Source organism: Gavialis gangeticus, unplaced genomic scaffold (genome assembly GCF_001723915.1).
Source record: "Gavialis gangeticus isolate Ggan-Ray unplaced genomic scaffold, GavGan_comp1, whole genome shotgun sequence".
Lineage (NCBI taxonomy): Eukaryota > Metazoa > Chordata > Crocodylia > Gavialidae > Gavialis > Gavialis gangeticus.
Window position 1 is genome coordinate 48759876 of NW_017728996.1, and position 14862 is coordinate 48774737.

The 14862-nt window shown below is 48.2% G+C and overlaps 1 protein-coding gene across 1 annotated transcript in view; it reads right to left on the minus strand.

Moving 5' to 3' along the window:
• The window catches only part of UBL7 (ubiquitin like 7), a 19095-nt gene extending 9932 nt beyond the window's left edge, over window positions 1-9163 (minus strand). The window contains exons 1-7 of the mRNA XM_019504455.1: window positions 8921-9163; window positions 5556-5675; window positions 4921-5003; window positions 4688-4772; window positions 3718-3775; window positions 2776-2909; window positions 645-694 (exon numbers count right to left, since the gene is read on the minus strand). Of these exons, the coding sequence (XP_019360000.1) occupies window positions 645-694; window positions 2776-2909; window positions 3718-3775; window positions 4688-4772; window positions 4921-5003; window positions 5556-5675; window positions 8921-9104 (714 nt within the window). The 5' untranslated portion in view covers window positions 9105-9163. The remainder of the gene's footprint in view (window positions 1-644; window positions 695-2775; window positions 2910-3717; window positions 3776-4687; window positions 4773-4920; window positions 5004-5555; window positions 5676-8920) is intronic.
• Between the last annotated feature and the right edge of the window lie 5699 nt (window positions 9164-14862).

Consider the following 14862-nt stretch of genomic DNA (forward strand, 5'->3'; position numbering starts at 1 on the left):
TTAAGTTGAATAATATAACTCTAGGCTCCTTCTTATTAGAAGAGCTTCTAGTTTCTTTTTAACTGGAGAAGAATGTATGTTGTGTTATATGATGGATGCACCATACCAGCTGCACCCTGCTTTTCAAACTAGATCCACCCCATGGCTACATAGGCTCAAAGCCTGGGAAAATGTGAAAAAAATGTGATTGCTTTTCATTGGGCAGGTTTCATGCTACAGCCAGATACAAGTCAGGGACCAGATGTCACACAAGGATGATGTTTTCAGACACAGGCAAACAAAAGAGGAAGAATTTACCCAGCATATTTCCCAAAATAACTAGGACTGCTAGTGGACACTGACTGAGGAAGACATGAAGTTAGGAAGATCCCACAGGCATCCTTGACAATAGTGATCAATGTGATGATGCTCATCTCAGGGAATTAAGTATGTAAAGTTTTAAAAACATGGCTAATGCATGGAAGAATTTCTTGAAGAGTCTGAGGATTTAGCTGAGAAAAATTAGGAGCTGTTCATAGACAAAGATAACACATTTGTTTTTGTAAGACTATAGTTTTTCTGAGCTTTCTTACATATTGTATTCATCGCTTATTACTGTATTTTTCTTTGTAGCATGTTTGTTTTTGTTGCCCCGCTACCCTTACCTGATGAAAGTCATCTTCGTCATCAGAGAGACCCTCAAACAGAAAGCCACCTGCCCCAGAAAGAGAATAAATTCAAGTGGAGAAAAACTCTCAAAGCCAGAGATGATTCAAATTCTCAGATTCCATTTCCTCCTACAGCAGAGACTATTAGATTCCTTCCACCCCACCCTTTGCATTCAGATATTTTAAATCAGGCTATTGCATGGTCAGGTGCTACAAATGCCATGTGGTTTCATTTAGGAAAGATACCAGCACTTTATGTCTTCCAGAGATGGCCTGCTCACCCTCCAAGCAGAAGTGTAGTAGCCATCATGGGTGAGATGCAATAAAGGACTTAACTGGAACTGAGACACACAAATCCAAAGCTGAGATCCAGAAAAATTCAAGAGTCTTCAATTCTTTTTTATTCAGTGGCCTATCTTCAACAGGAGGGTTGGGATGTGCCCCTAACCCCAGGCAATATCCCAGTGGTTAGGAAACTCTAGGATACAGAATGGGATATTCAGGTTTCGGTTCTCTTAGGCTTTAGAAGGAATTAAGCCATAGTCCTTTTACTTCCCATCTGTTATATAATGCCTCACTATTATACAATAGGACATTATATAATGAAGAAAGCACGGATGCTTTTTCCTGCTCCTCCTTCTCATTTAGACATGTTTGGAAAATAAGAATGCAGCCAGGCTTAGTGTGTCCAAGAATGGCTGCTGGCAGGCTGCAACGCCCAAGTGAATGAAAAACACCCATGTGCAGTACCAGGCTCCGGAGAAATTCGGTTAAGATAGGGGTTCTCAAACTATGGGTCATGACCAACTTAAGAAGGGGCCACAAACTTCCCAGGGGGTACTGCGACAGCACAGGGAAGTGCCACACAGCAGCAGTGCTGAGTGATGGATGGCAGAGGCAGCTGTTGTGTGCAAGCTCCCCATCCCCCACTGCTGCCATCCAGCACTCAGGGTTGCAGTAGAACAAAGTCTGAGAACCCCTGGGTTAAGACAGCCCTGTCCTTGCTGTTGCTGAACAGCTTGCTCTAGACAGCTGCCACCTTGAAGCACAGGTATTTTTGAATCCCAGCCTGAGCTCCCTCACTCTCCCCATGCTTTGTGCAGGGAGCACAGGTATCTCTCTCTGAACTCCGGATTCCATTCTGCAGTCCAGATTCCTCAGCCCTTTACTGCTTCAAACACAACAGGCTAGTAATGCTTTCCAGCACTTGCAAGTGGGAATGAGGAATTATATCTACTGAAACTGCAGCAGGAATGTAGGGAGGCGGAATAACCACAAGCTGGAATTTGGTCAGGACTATGGAGCTAACTCCTACTCTTTCAACAAAGTACCATGGGATTACTTAATCCTCTCACATGGGAAAGAGATTGCATCTCTTGGATGAGATAATAGATATAGTCTTCAGCAGCACCATTTCTGATGAGCCCTGGTTCAGCTCCAATAGATAGGGAAGAGCACCACCTCATGGACGACCAGCACCTCTTTCTGCAGCACCCTCACATTTCTTTGAAGGGTTCCTATATACCTAGAGTAGTGACTCTAAACCAGAGGTGCTGTGACACCCCGGTGGGCCTCGAGATCCTTTTATGGGTTCCATAGGGTGCCACACAATGTTAGGACAATTAGATGTACAAACATGATTCGCAAGATAGACCCATAGATTTCAAATAGGAATTCACAGTGTTAAAATCATTCTGGGCTGTTGTGGTCATTCCAAGGTCTCTGCAACAGAAGAATTGCTCTAGTATTTCTCTGTGGTCAAAAAATGAGCAAAAACTAAGAGCTGACACTTTCCAAGGGGGGCCTCAAATCTAAAAGGGTTGAGAAAGACTGAAGCTTTTTCTCTAGACCAGTCTGAGGCAAGATCTTCAAAGTAATGCAGGTCAGACATACCCAGAAACCCCTTTACTGCCACCTAATTGGCTGATACAGGCTTTAAGGCATTCACAACTCAGTAGAGGTGCAAATGTCAATGCTTAATGCATGCAACTATGTGTGCATGTGCATGTTACTGGTTCAATAAGCCAAGCCCAGCCTGGGGAAGGCTCCATGTCTTCCACATCTCCTACACGTTCTGCCATGTCTCTACATATTCCCTTATGTCCGAGTTCTTTAGAAGTGAACTCACCTGGCATATCCCTGTAGGAACTGGAGGGCATGCTACGCGAGGAGGTCTCAGGAGCTGGCAGAGGTGTGCTGCCTGCTACCGAGTGCAGAACTAGGATAATGGCATTCACAAGGGCAGGGTGAGTTGGGATTAGCCTAGGAGGAAACACAGAAGTGGCACCTCAGGGCTGCAAGCTGGCACAGCCTACGTGGCCGCTCTCAAGTCTCCTGGCAGGCTCGCTCTCATCACCATCACAGATCTCTATTCTGGCAGCATGATGATGTAACCTGCCTAATCAAACTGGTCAAACAAATACAGAGGCACATCCACAAATCACATGCCAGACTTGACTCAAGGGTCCCTGGATCTAGGGAAGATATCAGGTTTGACAGCCTTAAAAGCTGATTGAAGTCCTCTCTTTACTCATAAATCAAGTCTGGCCCACACTGCCCCCTGTGGACCAGCCTCATACCACAGAACCCATTCTCTAGCAGAAAGAACAGTTTCCTCAGCAAAGCCCACCCAATCCTAGCATTTGCTAGTACTGAAAACATGAGGGGCCACTGAGAAACCATTCTGGGGTGGGTTCTTTGATGTGGACATCCTCCCCCTTAGGACTAAATGGCCTCCCCTCTTCCCCTAACAACACTTTCCAATCTATTTCAGCCAGACCACTAAGTAAAAATTAGATGAACACTTTCAGGCGCAGCCAAGCAAGACTGGATTTGAACTTTGGATCTAGCAGTGACTGATTCTCTTCCCACTGCAAAGCCCTTGAATTATTATGACAGCTCTGTCTTTTCTAGGGCTCCTATAACAAAGAGCTGAGGTTGGAAGATGGGAGGGCAACTGGAGCTGAAGTAACACACAGATGCATCCTAAAGAGAAATAATCTGAGTGACAATGCAGACTATGCTCGGTTACACGGTGACTCACACTCAGCCTCTGGCATCCAGAACTTACGTGTCCAGCATATTTGGGTCTGCAAAGACAGAAAAGAGATCCTTGTCCTGCAAGACTCCTGTAAGAAACCATGAAATGGGTCGAATCAGAAACAGGACACAATAGGGGACAAGCAGTCCAAGGACAAGGTACAAGCAGAAATCACTCAGTTCCTGTTGCCACTTTACATTATGGACAGGAATAGATCACAGAAGCTTCCAGAAGGCATCACTGCTTAATATACCTCCATTAGTGCTTTTTTGTTTTTGTTTTGTTTTAAGGCCACTACTTCCTCTTCATGAGACCCTCTAGCACAAACCCCAGCTGCCAAAATAACAAACTGTCTCAGCTAACTCCACACAACCATTTCAACATATCAGTGGCTATTGCAAAGCACTGTGACGTCGAAGCTAAATTTCTACCTCTTCAGAGCTGTCCGCACTAAAAGACTCTGGACTGGGAGAGGCAACATCATTTTAGGGTTTCCCACATGGTAATGGTTAGACAATGGGTTTGTGCAGGATGGTTTGGTTAGGAATGATCCTGCCTCAAGCACGGAGTTTCACTAAATGATCTCTGGAGGTCCCTTCCAGCCTTACTCTTTTATGATTGTATGCTGCTAACTCACTAGGCCAAGCCAAGACAAGCCTGGGTTAGCTTTAAACTGCACCTCTGTAGGACATGGAAGAGCAGGTACTAAGGAGAATCATTTACTACACACCTCTTCCCCACTGCATCCTTCCTTATGCACCAGCCCTGCTCCTCAAACTCAACATCTTACCAGAAGTTCCCAGTCTAGCTTGGCTACCAACAACAGGAACTGCAGGAGTAAAATCTGACTTGTGGACACACACAGATCCCTTCTTCCTCAGAAATGAACACCTCCTGTGGCAACTGACTGTTGCTATCCTTGGAGCATGACTTTTGATTGAAGTGATCTTGGACCTATCTACAGCAGCTTTCAGGTCTCTTTGGCCATGTCTGAACTCACCCAAAGCAATAGGGTCACTGCTGAGGCCAGGAGTAGCCACAACGATCTGGTCCAAGGATTCCTTGTTCCCCAGCATCTTGAAGACCTGTCAGTGGAATCAACAGACAGGCAGATTGGAATTGCAGTAGCTCACCAAAGCTTCTATTCATGTTTTCTGTCTCCCAACTGCCATGCTGCATCCCACATGATAAGCAATGCAAGTCTTTGGATGTGAAGAATTAAGCCACACTCACGGCATCTCTGTAAGCAGAACTGCTGTGCAGGGCAGTGTGAAGGACCCGGAACTCTCTCACTGCAGCCACTTTATCCACAGGTTCTGAAGGAAAACCATTCAGAAAGGGGGAAAAATCATATCAATCCAGTTTTCCTTCCAATGCCCTTTGCCTCATTCCTTCCTGAATAGCCAAGAAAGCCAAAACCTGCCTAACAGAGCAGCACAAGGTAGGAGAATCTCAAGACCTTTGTCTTGGATGCCCAACTCTCTAATCTCAGTGGTACCCAGTCTGATGCTCAGTGCAGAAGGCCCCCAAGAAGCAGAAAAAAAGGATGGAAAAAAGCATGGATCTGATAGTGATCCTTGAGAATCAGTGAAATAGAGCCCCGTTCACCAAGCTGTGATCACAGGGCTCCTTCCATATCAGGCATCACAAAGTGAAAGCTCCCCTACGTTACCTAGAGTCTAGAGAATTCAGCACAAGACTCCCAGATCAACCCCAAGGGAGTCATCTCTCCTCAATGACTCCCCTGCAATCCTAGAAAAGAAACTCAAGCAGAAGAACCTGACCTCACTACAGCTATGAAGGATCCATACCACACACGCATATGTTGAAAAGTTCTGATGGGTTAATCCGGGTGTCCACCCACTCACCTGCTTTCTGATCTGGCTCGGGCCATGACTTGCGTAGAACATGAACTGTGGAGCCTGACTGGATACCATAGAAGTCAAGCGTCTGGTCATCCCTCAGCTTGCGACCACAATAGATCAGATCTGAGCAAGAGATAATAGAACTATAACAGTTTGCTCCCATAACAATCAAGCCAGGAGGCCCCTAAGGGACCAAAGACAGTGGATATATGATGAAGTACAGTGGTGTCCTCAGCCCATCACATAACGCAGCACACAACAAGGATTGGATATTATGAAAATGTTTCTGACTCAGAGTGGTTAAACACTGGAACAGACCACCAAGAGATGTTGTGGAGTCTCTGCCACTGGAAGTTTTTAACTGTGAGTTAGATAAAATTCTACATGGGATAGTTTAAACATGGATGATCCTGCCTTGAGCAGGGGGTTGGACTAGGTGACATACTGAGGGCCCTTCCAGCCCTACTTTTCTAGGATACTGTGATCTCCATGCAATTCACCTGCCAAGTCACAGACAATTTCAAAACAAGAAACCACTTAACGTAGGTTACCTTAAGCCTAGCTGTGCACCCTGCCAGAAAAACACCATTCTATTTGTGGCAAATACAAAACATTTGTCATAGCAGAACAGGTCTTTCCCGGCAGTCATTTCAAAAAGACATGTTACAAACAGGTCCTGGAGGACTGGAAAAGGGCCAATGTGGTCCCTATTTTCAAGAAGGGGAGGAAGGAGGATCCAAGCAACTACAGGTCAGTCAGTCTCACCTCCATCCTTGGTAAAGTCTTTGAAAAGATGATTAAAGCTCATATATGAGAGAGCCCAGCAGGAAAAATTATACTGACGGGAAACCAGCATGGGTTCATAGCAGGTAGATCATGCCTGATTAAACTAGTCTCTTTTTACGACCAGGTTACAAAACACCTAGACTCAGGAGTAAGGGTGGATATCGTTTACTTAGACTTCAGGAAGGCCTTTCATACGGTATCCCACCTCATACTGGTGAACAAATTAAGAGGCTGTGACTTGGATGATTACACAATCCAGCGGGTAGCAAATTGGCTAGAGGGTTATACCCAGAGTGGTGGTGGACAGGTCGGTATTGACCTGGAAGGAAGTGGGTAGTGGGGTCCTGCAGGGCTCGGTCCTTGGACTGATACTCTTCAATGTCTTCATCAGTGACTTGGACGAGGGAGTGAAGTGTACTCTGTGTCCAAGTTTCCGGATGATACAAAACTGTGGGGACAAGTGGACACACCGGAGGGCAGGGAACAACTACAGGCAGACCTGGACAGGCTGGACAAATGGGCAGAACTATAGAATGTGATTTAACAAGGAGAAATGCAAAGTGCTGCACCTAGGGAGGAAAAATGTCCCGCACACCTACTGCCTAGGAAATGACCTGCTCGGCAGCACAAAAGCAGAAAGGGATCTCAGAGTCCTAGTGGACTCCAAGATGAACACGAGTTGTCAGTGTGACAAAGTCATCAAAGCTAACTGCACTTTATCATGCATCAGCAGATGCATGACAAACAGAACCAAGGAGGTGATACTTCCCCTCTATTGGGCACTGGTCAGACCACAGTTGGAGTACTGCGTCCAGTTTTGGGTGCCACACTTCAAAAGGGATGTGGATAATTTGGAGAGGGTCCAGAGAAGGGCCACTCGTATGGTTAAGGGCTTGCAGCCCAGGCCCTACGAGACTAGGGGACCTGGACCTCTGCAAGAGAAGGTTGAGAGGTGACCTTGTGGTTGCCTATAAATTCATCATGGGGGTGCAGAACGGAATTGGTGAGGCTCCAGTCACCAAGGTGCCTCTGGGGGTCACAAGAAATAATTGCCATAAGCTAGCAGAGAGCAGATTTAGACTGGACATTAGGAAGAACTTCTTCACAGTTAAAGTGGCCAAAATCTGGAATGGGCTCCCAAAGGAGGTGGTGCTCGCCCCAAACCTGAGGGTCTTCAAGAGGAGGTTAAATAGGCACCTGGCTGGGGTCATCTGAACCCAGCACTCTCCTGCCTACGCAGGGGGTCGGACTCGATGATCTATTGAGGTCCCTTCCGACCCTAACATCTATCAATCTACGAACATGCCTAGAATATAAAGAAGACTGAAGTCCTAAATACGATTCACACTTGCATGTTGCCTTTTCAGCACAATACTCAAGTTATATACTATACATAGAATCTCAGATTTATAGAGTCGGAAGGACCCCAAAGATCACTTGGTCCAAACACCTGTAGAAATGCAGGAAGGTCACTCCTGAATCATCCTTGACCAATGGTTATTGGGCCTCCTCTTGAAAACCTGCACTGAAGGTGATTTTACCACTTCCCTGGACTATCTACTCCATTGCTTCACTGCTCAACTAGTCAGGAAGTTTCCCCACCCCCTCCAAGATCCAATATCCGTCTCTGAGACCTAGTGTTCACCTGCTTTGCTGCAAGTTGAAGTCATTGCTTTACATTCTGCTCTCTGCAGCCACGGAGAAGAGCTGTTTTTCCTCTTTGTTACGACAGCCTTTCAGATATCTGAAGAGTATCATCACGTCCCCTCATGACCTGGCTTCTCTCTAGTCTAAACAAGTCTGGTTTTCTCAATCTCTCCTCACACAGCCTGCCTTCTGAACCATTTATCTATCATTTGTTATGCCCACCTCTGGACCCCCCTTAACTTCTCCACATCCTTCTTAAAATCCAAAGCGCAGAACTGTAAACAATATTCTAGGTGAGGCCTAATCAGTGCTGAGCAGAGTGAGACTATTACCTCTCTTTTTTCATACCTAATACACTTGTTAATACAGCCCCAAACTGCATCTACTTTTCCAGTATTGCCAACTCTCATGATTTTTTACTTTATTCTTAAAGTCTATGCTTTGGGAATGTAAAAAAACTTAACTTTTTGTTTTTATCAATATAAATATGAAAGCAGCTACATTTTTTCACATCCCCAAAGAACAGATTTTAAGAACAAAGCCAAAAATCATGAGAGTTGGCAACACTGCTTTTCTGTGACTGCATGACACTGCTAACTTACCTTGAGCCATCCACCAAATACTACATCCTTCTCAGCTGTGCTGTCACCCAGCTAATTATCCCCACGTTATATTTGTGTGTCTAATTATTCCTCCCTAGGTGCAGGACCTTCCATTTGTCTGTACTGAGCTTCATCCTGCTGCCCAACGTTTCCATCCGAATCCTGTTCCTGTCCTCCAAAACGTTCACAGCCTCTCTCAGAAGGATAGCAGGGTCCTACTGAAACACGGGGAGGAACAGAGCAGCTGAGAAACAGCTCGTAGCAACTTCAAGCACTTCAGCTGAAAGGGCCCCGTGTAAAACTGACCGTGCCCCCAGCACTGCCAGGACTCACCAATGAGCTCGGGGTCTGGGACAGACTCTTGCAGCTTCCCAGTGATCAGCTGCTTCAGGTAGGAGATGCTGCACCCGCCCAGCGGGCACTCGCCCAGCTCTGCCTCCGGGAGCCGCAGGATGGACTTGGGGGCCAAGGGCTGGTCCGCCAGCTTCACCGCGATGTGCCACTCGGGCAGGGACATGGCGCCGCGCCTACGAGCCCGATCCTGAGCACCAGCAAACGCTGCAGAGGGGACGAAGGACGCCAGTGAGACTCGCTCCCGCCACGACAGAGGCGACACCTGGAGCCCTCGGCCCTGCCCCGGTCGGCGCGGGGAGATATTTCGGTGTCCGGGGGCCAACCCCTTTGGCAGGTCTGAGAAAATTACCCTCGCGCGCGGCCTGAGAGCCGCTCTGGTCCCACACCCAGCCCAGTCTGCTCTGCTCCCCGCCCTGTGCTCCCACCCCGAGCTGCTGCTCTGCTTTCCGCTCCTTGGCCCTGGCCCCGATCCGTCCCGCCGCTCTGCACCGGAAGCAGGAAGCTCCCTAAGGACGCGCGGAGCCCGCTGGGAACTGAGGTACCCCCAGCTCCCAGCGTGCCCCGCGCTGGGAAACGCAGTCCCGCCGCAGTGAGGGTGGAGGGCAGAGCTCTTCTCTCCCGTTGGCGTTGGGGGGCGGGGATTGGCGGCAGGCAGCCAATAAGCGCGCGGAACCGGCAGCGGGCTTCCGGTTCTGGGAGGTAAAATAGCGCCGCCCGACCGGAAGTAGTACAGTGGGCGCTAGAGGTTTTTTGTGATGTGCGAGGAGGAGGTGACAGCAAGGCTGAGTTATGATGGGGGGTGTGGATTTCCACCTTGTGTGGTAGTTTGTCCCTAAATGCCTGAACTTGAAAACAATCTTTGTCCCCTTTGGCTTTTTTTCCTCAGCCAGATCGCAGTGCTCTCCTACGGGTGGAAATCTTGGCAGGGAGCCTGATTCACTGGCGGGGGTTGGTCTGCTAGGTAGATGCTCACCCTTCTATCTCCCTTGAGGATTTCTTCAGGTCATGGAGAGAGATGCAAGTGGCCGTCATGTTACCTTTAGGGACAAGTGTAAAACTTCATTACATCATTATCTCCTGTTGCTAAATTGCAAGCTCACAGACTTTCCTTGACAGCTTGTTCTCCCTCCAGAAAATGGAGAGAGGGCCCATCTTTGCCAGCCTGCTTCCAAGACTGCCCAGCTGTTGAGATGCCAGGTCCTGATCCTTTCCCCTACATCCACATGCACCCAGTGGTGAAGGTGGTACAACTGCCCTGCAGGCTCAGGGCTAGGATTCCCCTCCACCCGCCCCTGGGCTCTGCTTTGGTTCCAGCTGGGCCTGGTCTTTGTCTGACTCCCGTGGGATTGGTAAACTGGGGAATCACTTCATCTAAATGTTGGGACCTATAGCTTGGGGGATAGGGAGACCGGTCATCAGTTGCTACAGAATGTTTTTCCCCTGATGGACTGGAGAATGGGACTGCTAAATTCCTCTAAGAACAGGCCTTTCATAGCCTCTCCCTTCTGTTTGACAGTAATGAACTCCATCAAGCAAGACTGGCTTCTGCTCTTGGTGGAGCCCAGGGCTGAAGGTAGAACCTTCTCTCTGCATTAGCCTGTGGCAGGAAAATGCATATGAAATGCTTATTAAATCTAATCACACTTAGTAGCATCTGGTAGGTGTCAAAAACCAGATGCACTTGAAAGCAGACATGTTGCAAGCAGGCTTTTATTAGTACGCTAGCCAATTGCCCATCATGAATGACAGATTTAAAATAATGAAGGAGTATTTACATAACTGCCCCCTGCTCACCCTTTGGGGCTGGCCATGTAAACACTCCTGTGCCGCCACTGCCGCCACCACCTCCTCCAGCCACTGGAGCGGTGGCTCCCACCCCACGTCTGCTTCTACCTCCTCCCCTGAGCAGTGGGGAGGCTTCTAGTTTCTGGTAAGTCTAGGCTTGCTCTCACAGGACAACAAATAAACCTGTCTCTAATATGGACAAGTACTGGGTTTTTTGGGCGTTGAGGCACGCTAAGGTCCTGGTCCATGATTAGGACATTTGGATACTGATGGTAAAAGTAATATTAATCTGGTTAAATCTCAAATAGACATTGGTCAATGCTTTCTTTAAAGATGCACATAAATCTGTGACTGCTGATAACTAAGTATAGGCAAAGCTAATAGTTACACTGACAACCTAGGCTGATTTTTCAAGGGAAAAAGACCAGATGACCCACATGAAGCTGTAACTGTTTCTGTGCTTCAGAACAAACTTACGTATAGAATCAGCCTGATGTCAACAACCAGTGGGCAAAAGGAAAATGCAAAAGCAACTTTATCCCATAAAAGGGGTTGAGTAACAAGACACTTAAATCTTCCCTCCTTTTCATCCTCTTGATTTGCAGCCCTGTTTGTTGCTATAGGCCAGTGGCACAATTAGCACTCTGCTGCAGCCCATGTGACATCCTGTTAAACTGATGCACAGGACATTGTGGGTGCAGCCTACATAACACATTGAGAGCTGCAAGCGTGACCCAGTACAGCAAATAGGTTGAGAACCACTGGTATAGACTTTGTCCTTCTGGCCCTGCCCATTGTGAAGGATGTGATTTCGGGGCTGGCCTGAAATGTGCTTTCAGGGCTGGGTCTGATAACTGCTCAGGTCTAGCTACACCCCAGGGAATTACATAAATATGCACTGGTGTAATTTTGCACATAACGTGTATGACTGCACATAATTTAACTTGGACAGGCTCTGTGCCTCCACCACTGCAGAGCTCCTGGCACCCCAAGCTGGGAGCCACATGTGGTGGTGCATGACTGGACAGCTGGTAAGTGGGGATGGGAACTCCTGCCTGTGGGCATGGGGTTTGGGAGCAGGTGCAGGGGTGGTTGTGGGACCCCCAGCCATATGCCCCTCCTCCCCCCAGTGGTGCACAGCCCCTGCCACCAGCAGAGGCAACAGCAGCAGCAGGCGGTTTGCCCTCAGGGCACTCATGGCTGTGGCAGGCAGAGTGTCCATGTGGCACGTGGCTCTGGCTGAGTCCAGGAGGCTGCACATGGTGGCATGGAGCCAGCCCAGATGGCCTGCTGGTGCACACCTTCAACCTGGACCATACTGGCTCTGTGCCAGCATGTGGGGCTCACAGCACTGCAGGCAGGAGCTGCGTGTCATCAGGCCAGCTCTGTGCCTCCATGTGGGGCTTCTAGCACTCCAGCAGGAAGCCATGCACAGAAGCACAGAGCTAGCCCAATCCGACGGCACGCAACTCTGTGCCTCAACATGTGGCTTCCCACTGGAAGCCCCATGTGGAGGCATGGAGCCTGCCTGGGCCCATGATGCACAGCTCCTACCTGGAGTGCTGCAAGCCCCATGTGTTGGCATGGAGCCAGCCTGGTCTGATCCAAATGTGTGCACCAACAGGCCAGGCCAGCCCGACTTCTTGCCGTCATATGCAGCCCCTGGGACTCAGCACATAATTTTGAATTTTCCTTGGAGTGTATCCAGCAGTGCAAAGAAAGCCTCTCTCCAGCACTGCTGTTTTTTTTCTGAGGCCTCCCCTAAGGGCAAGTCTCCAAGGAGCTGCTCTGTGGCTTTATGGATGTGAACTGAGCTCAAGTCAAATACCAAATTTTACCAGGGCAGGCTGGGGATTCTATGGCATAAAGTGGCTTTTGTGGGTTGGGACTATCCATAATCCACATTACTCCCTGAGAAGAAGTTAGGAGACAAGACCACAGTAGCAGCTGTAGTTCTAAGACTCCAAACCCCACTGCTGGCAACCTGGGTTGCCTATAGGAGTTGGATTCCACTGGAAACAGGTCCCTTCCCTCCTATACAGATTGCTGCATCTGCCAGATTCTGGCTTCATCCATTGTGACAGCTGCTGGCAAGTCTCTAGTATCTATATTACAGCTTTTCCAGAGCATCTAGTAACTTTGGAACAGAGAACTTGGGGCTTTGAGGCAGGGATCTAATAGGATGCAGTAGCAGGCAAAGCTAACACTCAAACTGGTGATGAAGCCACAGCATCCAGTCAGGAAAGGAAGGCCTACTGGAGGCCCTCCAGCTCTACCCGCTTGGACTCCTTTGTGTCCTTCTGATATCCCCTGCTGGAGATTTCCATGCTCCCCGGAGGACTCCTATATGTCCTGCTTTCCTGTTGAAAACTCCCAGAGAAAACAAGCCTCACACATGCATTTGCCACCCAGCAGCACCACTGTGCTTAAATGCTGCCTGTTCTTACTGGGAAACATCCAAACATCCTCTCTACTGGGAGGCATCCCAGTCTCCCACCCCGCAGGAACCTTCCAGTCCACTCCCCATTCCATAGGTGCTACAGTTTGCATGCACCTCTGGCAGTGTTTCCTGCTCCTAGTTCTCCAGGATTGCAAGCCTACAATGGATCCTGGCCAGCACATTTTTTGACTCCTGAATACGCCCGGTATTTCTGCTGATCAGCTATGTTCTTTGAGGAGAGCTGCCTCTTCCATCTCAAGGTTGTGTGCACTCAGAAAACAGGATAATCTTTATTTGCAAGGGCGAGGACCCTCTAGTGCTTGCTGCATGACACGAGATCTTTCCTTCATATCAGTATCTGATCAGCAAGATAATTACAGCTTGAAATCCAGCTTTTTATCACAAGCTCATCAGTTAGCTGTTATGGGATAAAGATCACAGATTGTTAGACAATGTCAGCTCTAACAACTCAGCTTCCTCCAAAGGTTGCAGTCTTCCTTGGTTGACAAGAGACCCTGCCAGACCAACCCACTCCTCACCACCTGTCCTTCCCACCACTGCACACCCTCCCTGTTTCCCTCCCCCTCCCACCACACGCATCAAGAATGCTTACTCCCTGCTGCTTACGGGAGGCTGAGGTTAGACTCTTAATCCCAATATCACTCTTCCCAAGCTGCTAGGGAAAAACATACCTCTGGACTAGAAGTCAAATGGAACAAAGAATGCAAGCCAAGGGGGGAAACAGGCACTGGAATAGGGCTATTAGGCAGCAGTTCTGGCCTGGCCTTGCTGGGAGTTTGTCCACCTCTGAACACTGACTTTGTGGAAGCTTAAGAACACACATGTATACAGGTCACTAAAACAAGAACTTCACCAGCTTGTCCTCCCATCAAACATCCTGGTCATGCTTCACATGCATGCTCATCTTCCTGACCTATGCCAGAAGTCAGGAAGACATGAAGAAACAAAAGAAGTTAGGAAAGACTTGGCTCTGTCTCCTCCATGAACCCTAAACTGACTTCCTCCTATTCTGCCAGATCCCTACTTTCACTGCATCCCAGTACCTTGGCCTAAACCCACCCTAATCCCCTTTCCTGCTACCATTATCTCCATCTGATAAAGAAACTTTCTATCTTGTACACACCCAGAACACTGGCAGATGTTCTTCTGGCCATCCTCATTCCACACAAATTCCCAATCCATGACAAGCACTTCCTTAAATCCAGGCCCACTAGAGGTGTCCTCTCCATGGCAGACCCTCACACTTACAAAGTAAAAGCTCCACAAGTAAAATGATAAAGAGCTCAAACCACTCAGTTACTTCAAACCCACCAGGTACGTGTCCACATGGTCGTTTAATACAGAGTAACCCAATTTAAGCTGCCTTAGGGGTGTGTTTACATATGCGTACCCTTAATGTGGCTTAAAAGTGGTGATTTTAGGCTACGTAAGCCTAAATTTGATATCTGCCCAAACCAAGCATCACATTTAAGCAGGATTAGTTAATGTGGATTAATACATGTGTAGACATGTTACTCCACATTAATGCAGGGAATTTAGTCCTGGGTCCGCCCAGCCACTAGGGGGCCGGCTGCCAGAGCCCAGCCCCAGGGCTCCTGGCTAGGCATCTCTCCTCCCCCAGGGCTGGGCTGCTCCATCTATAGTTTGCCACTTGAAAGCGTTTTTTTTTTTTTTT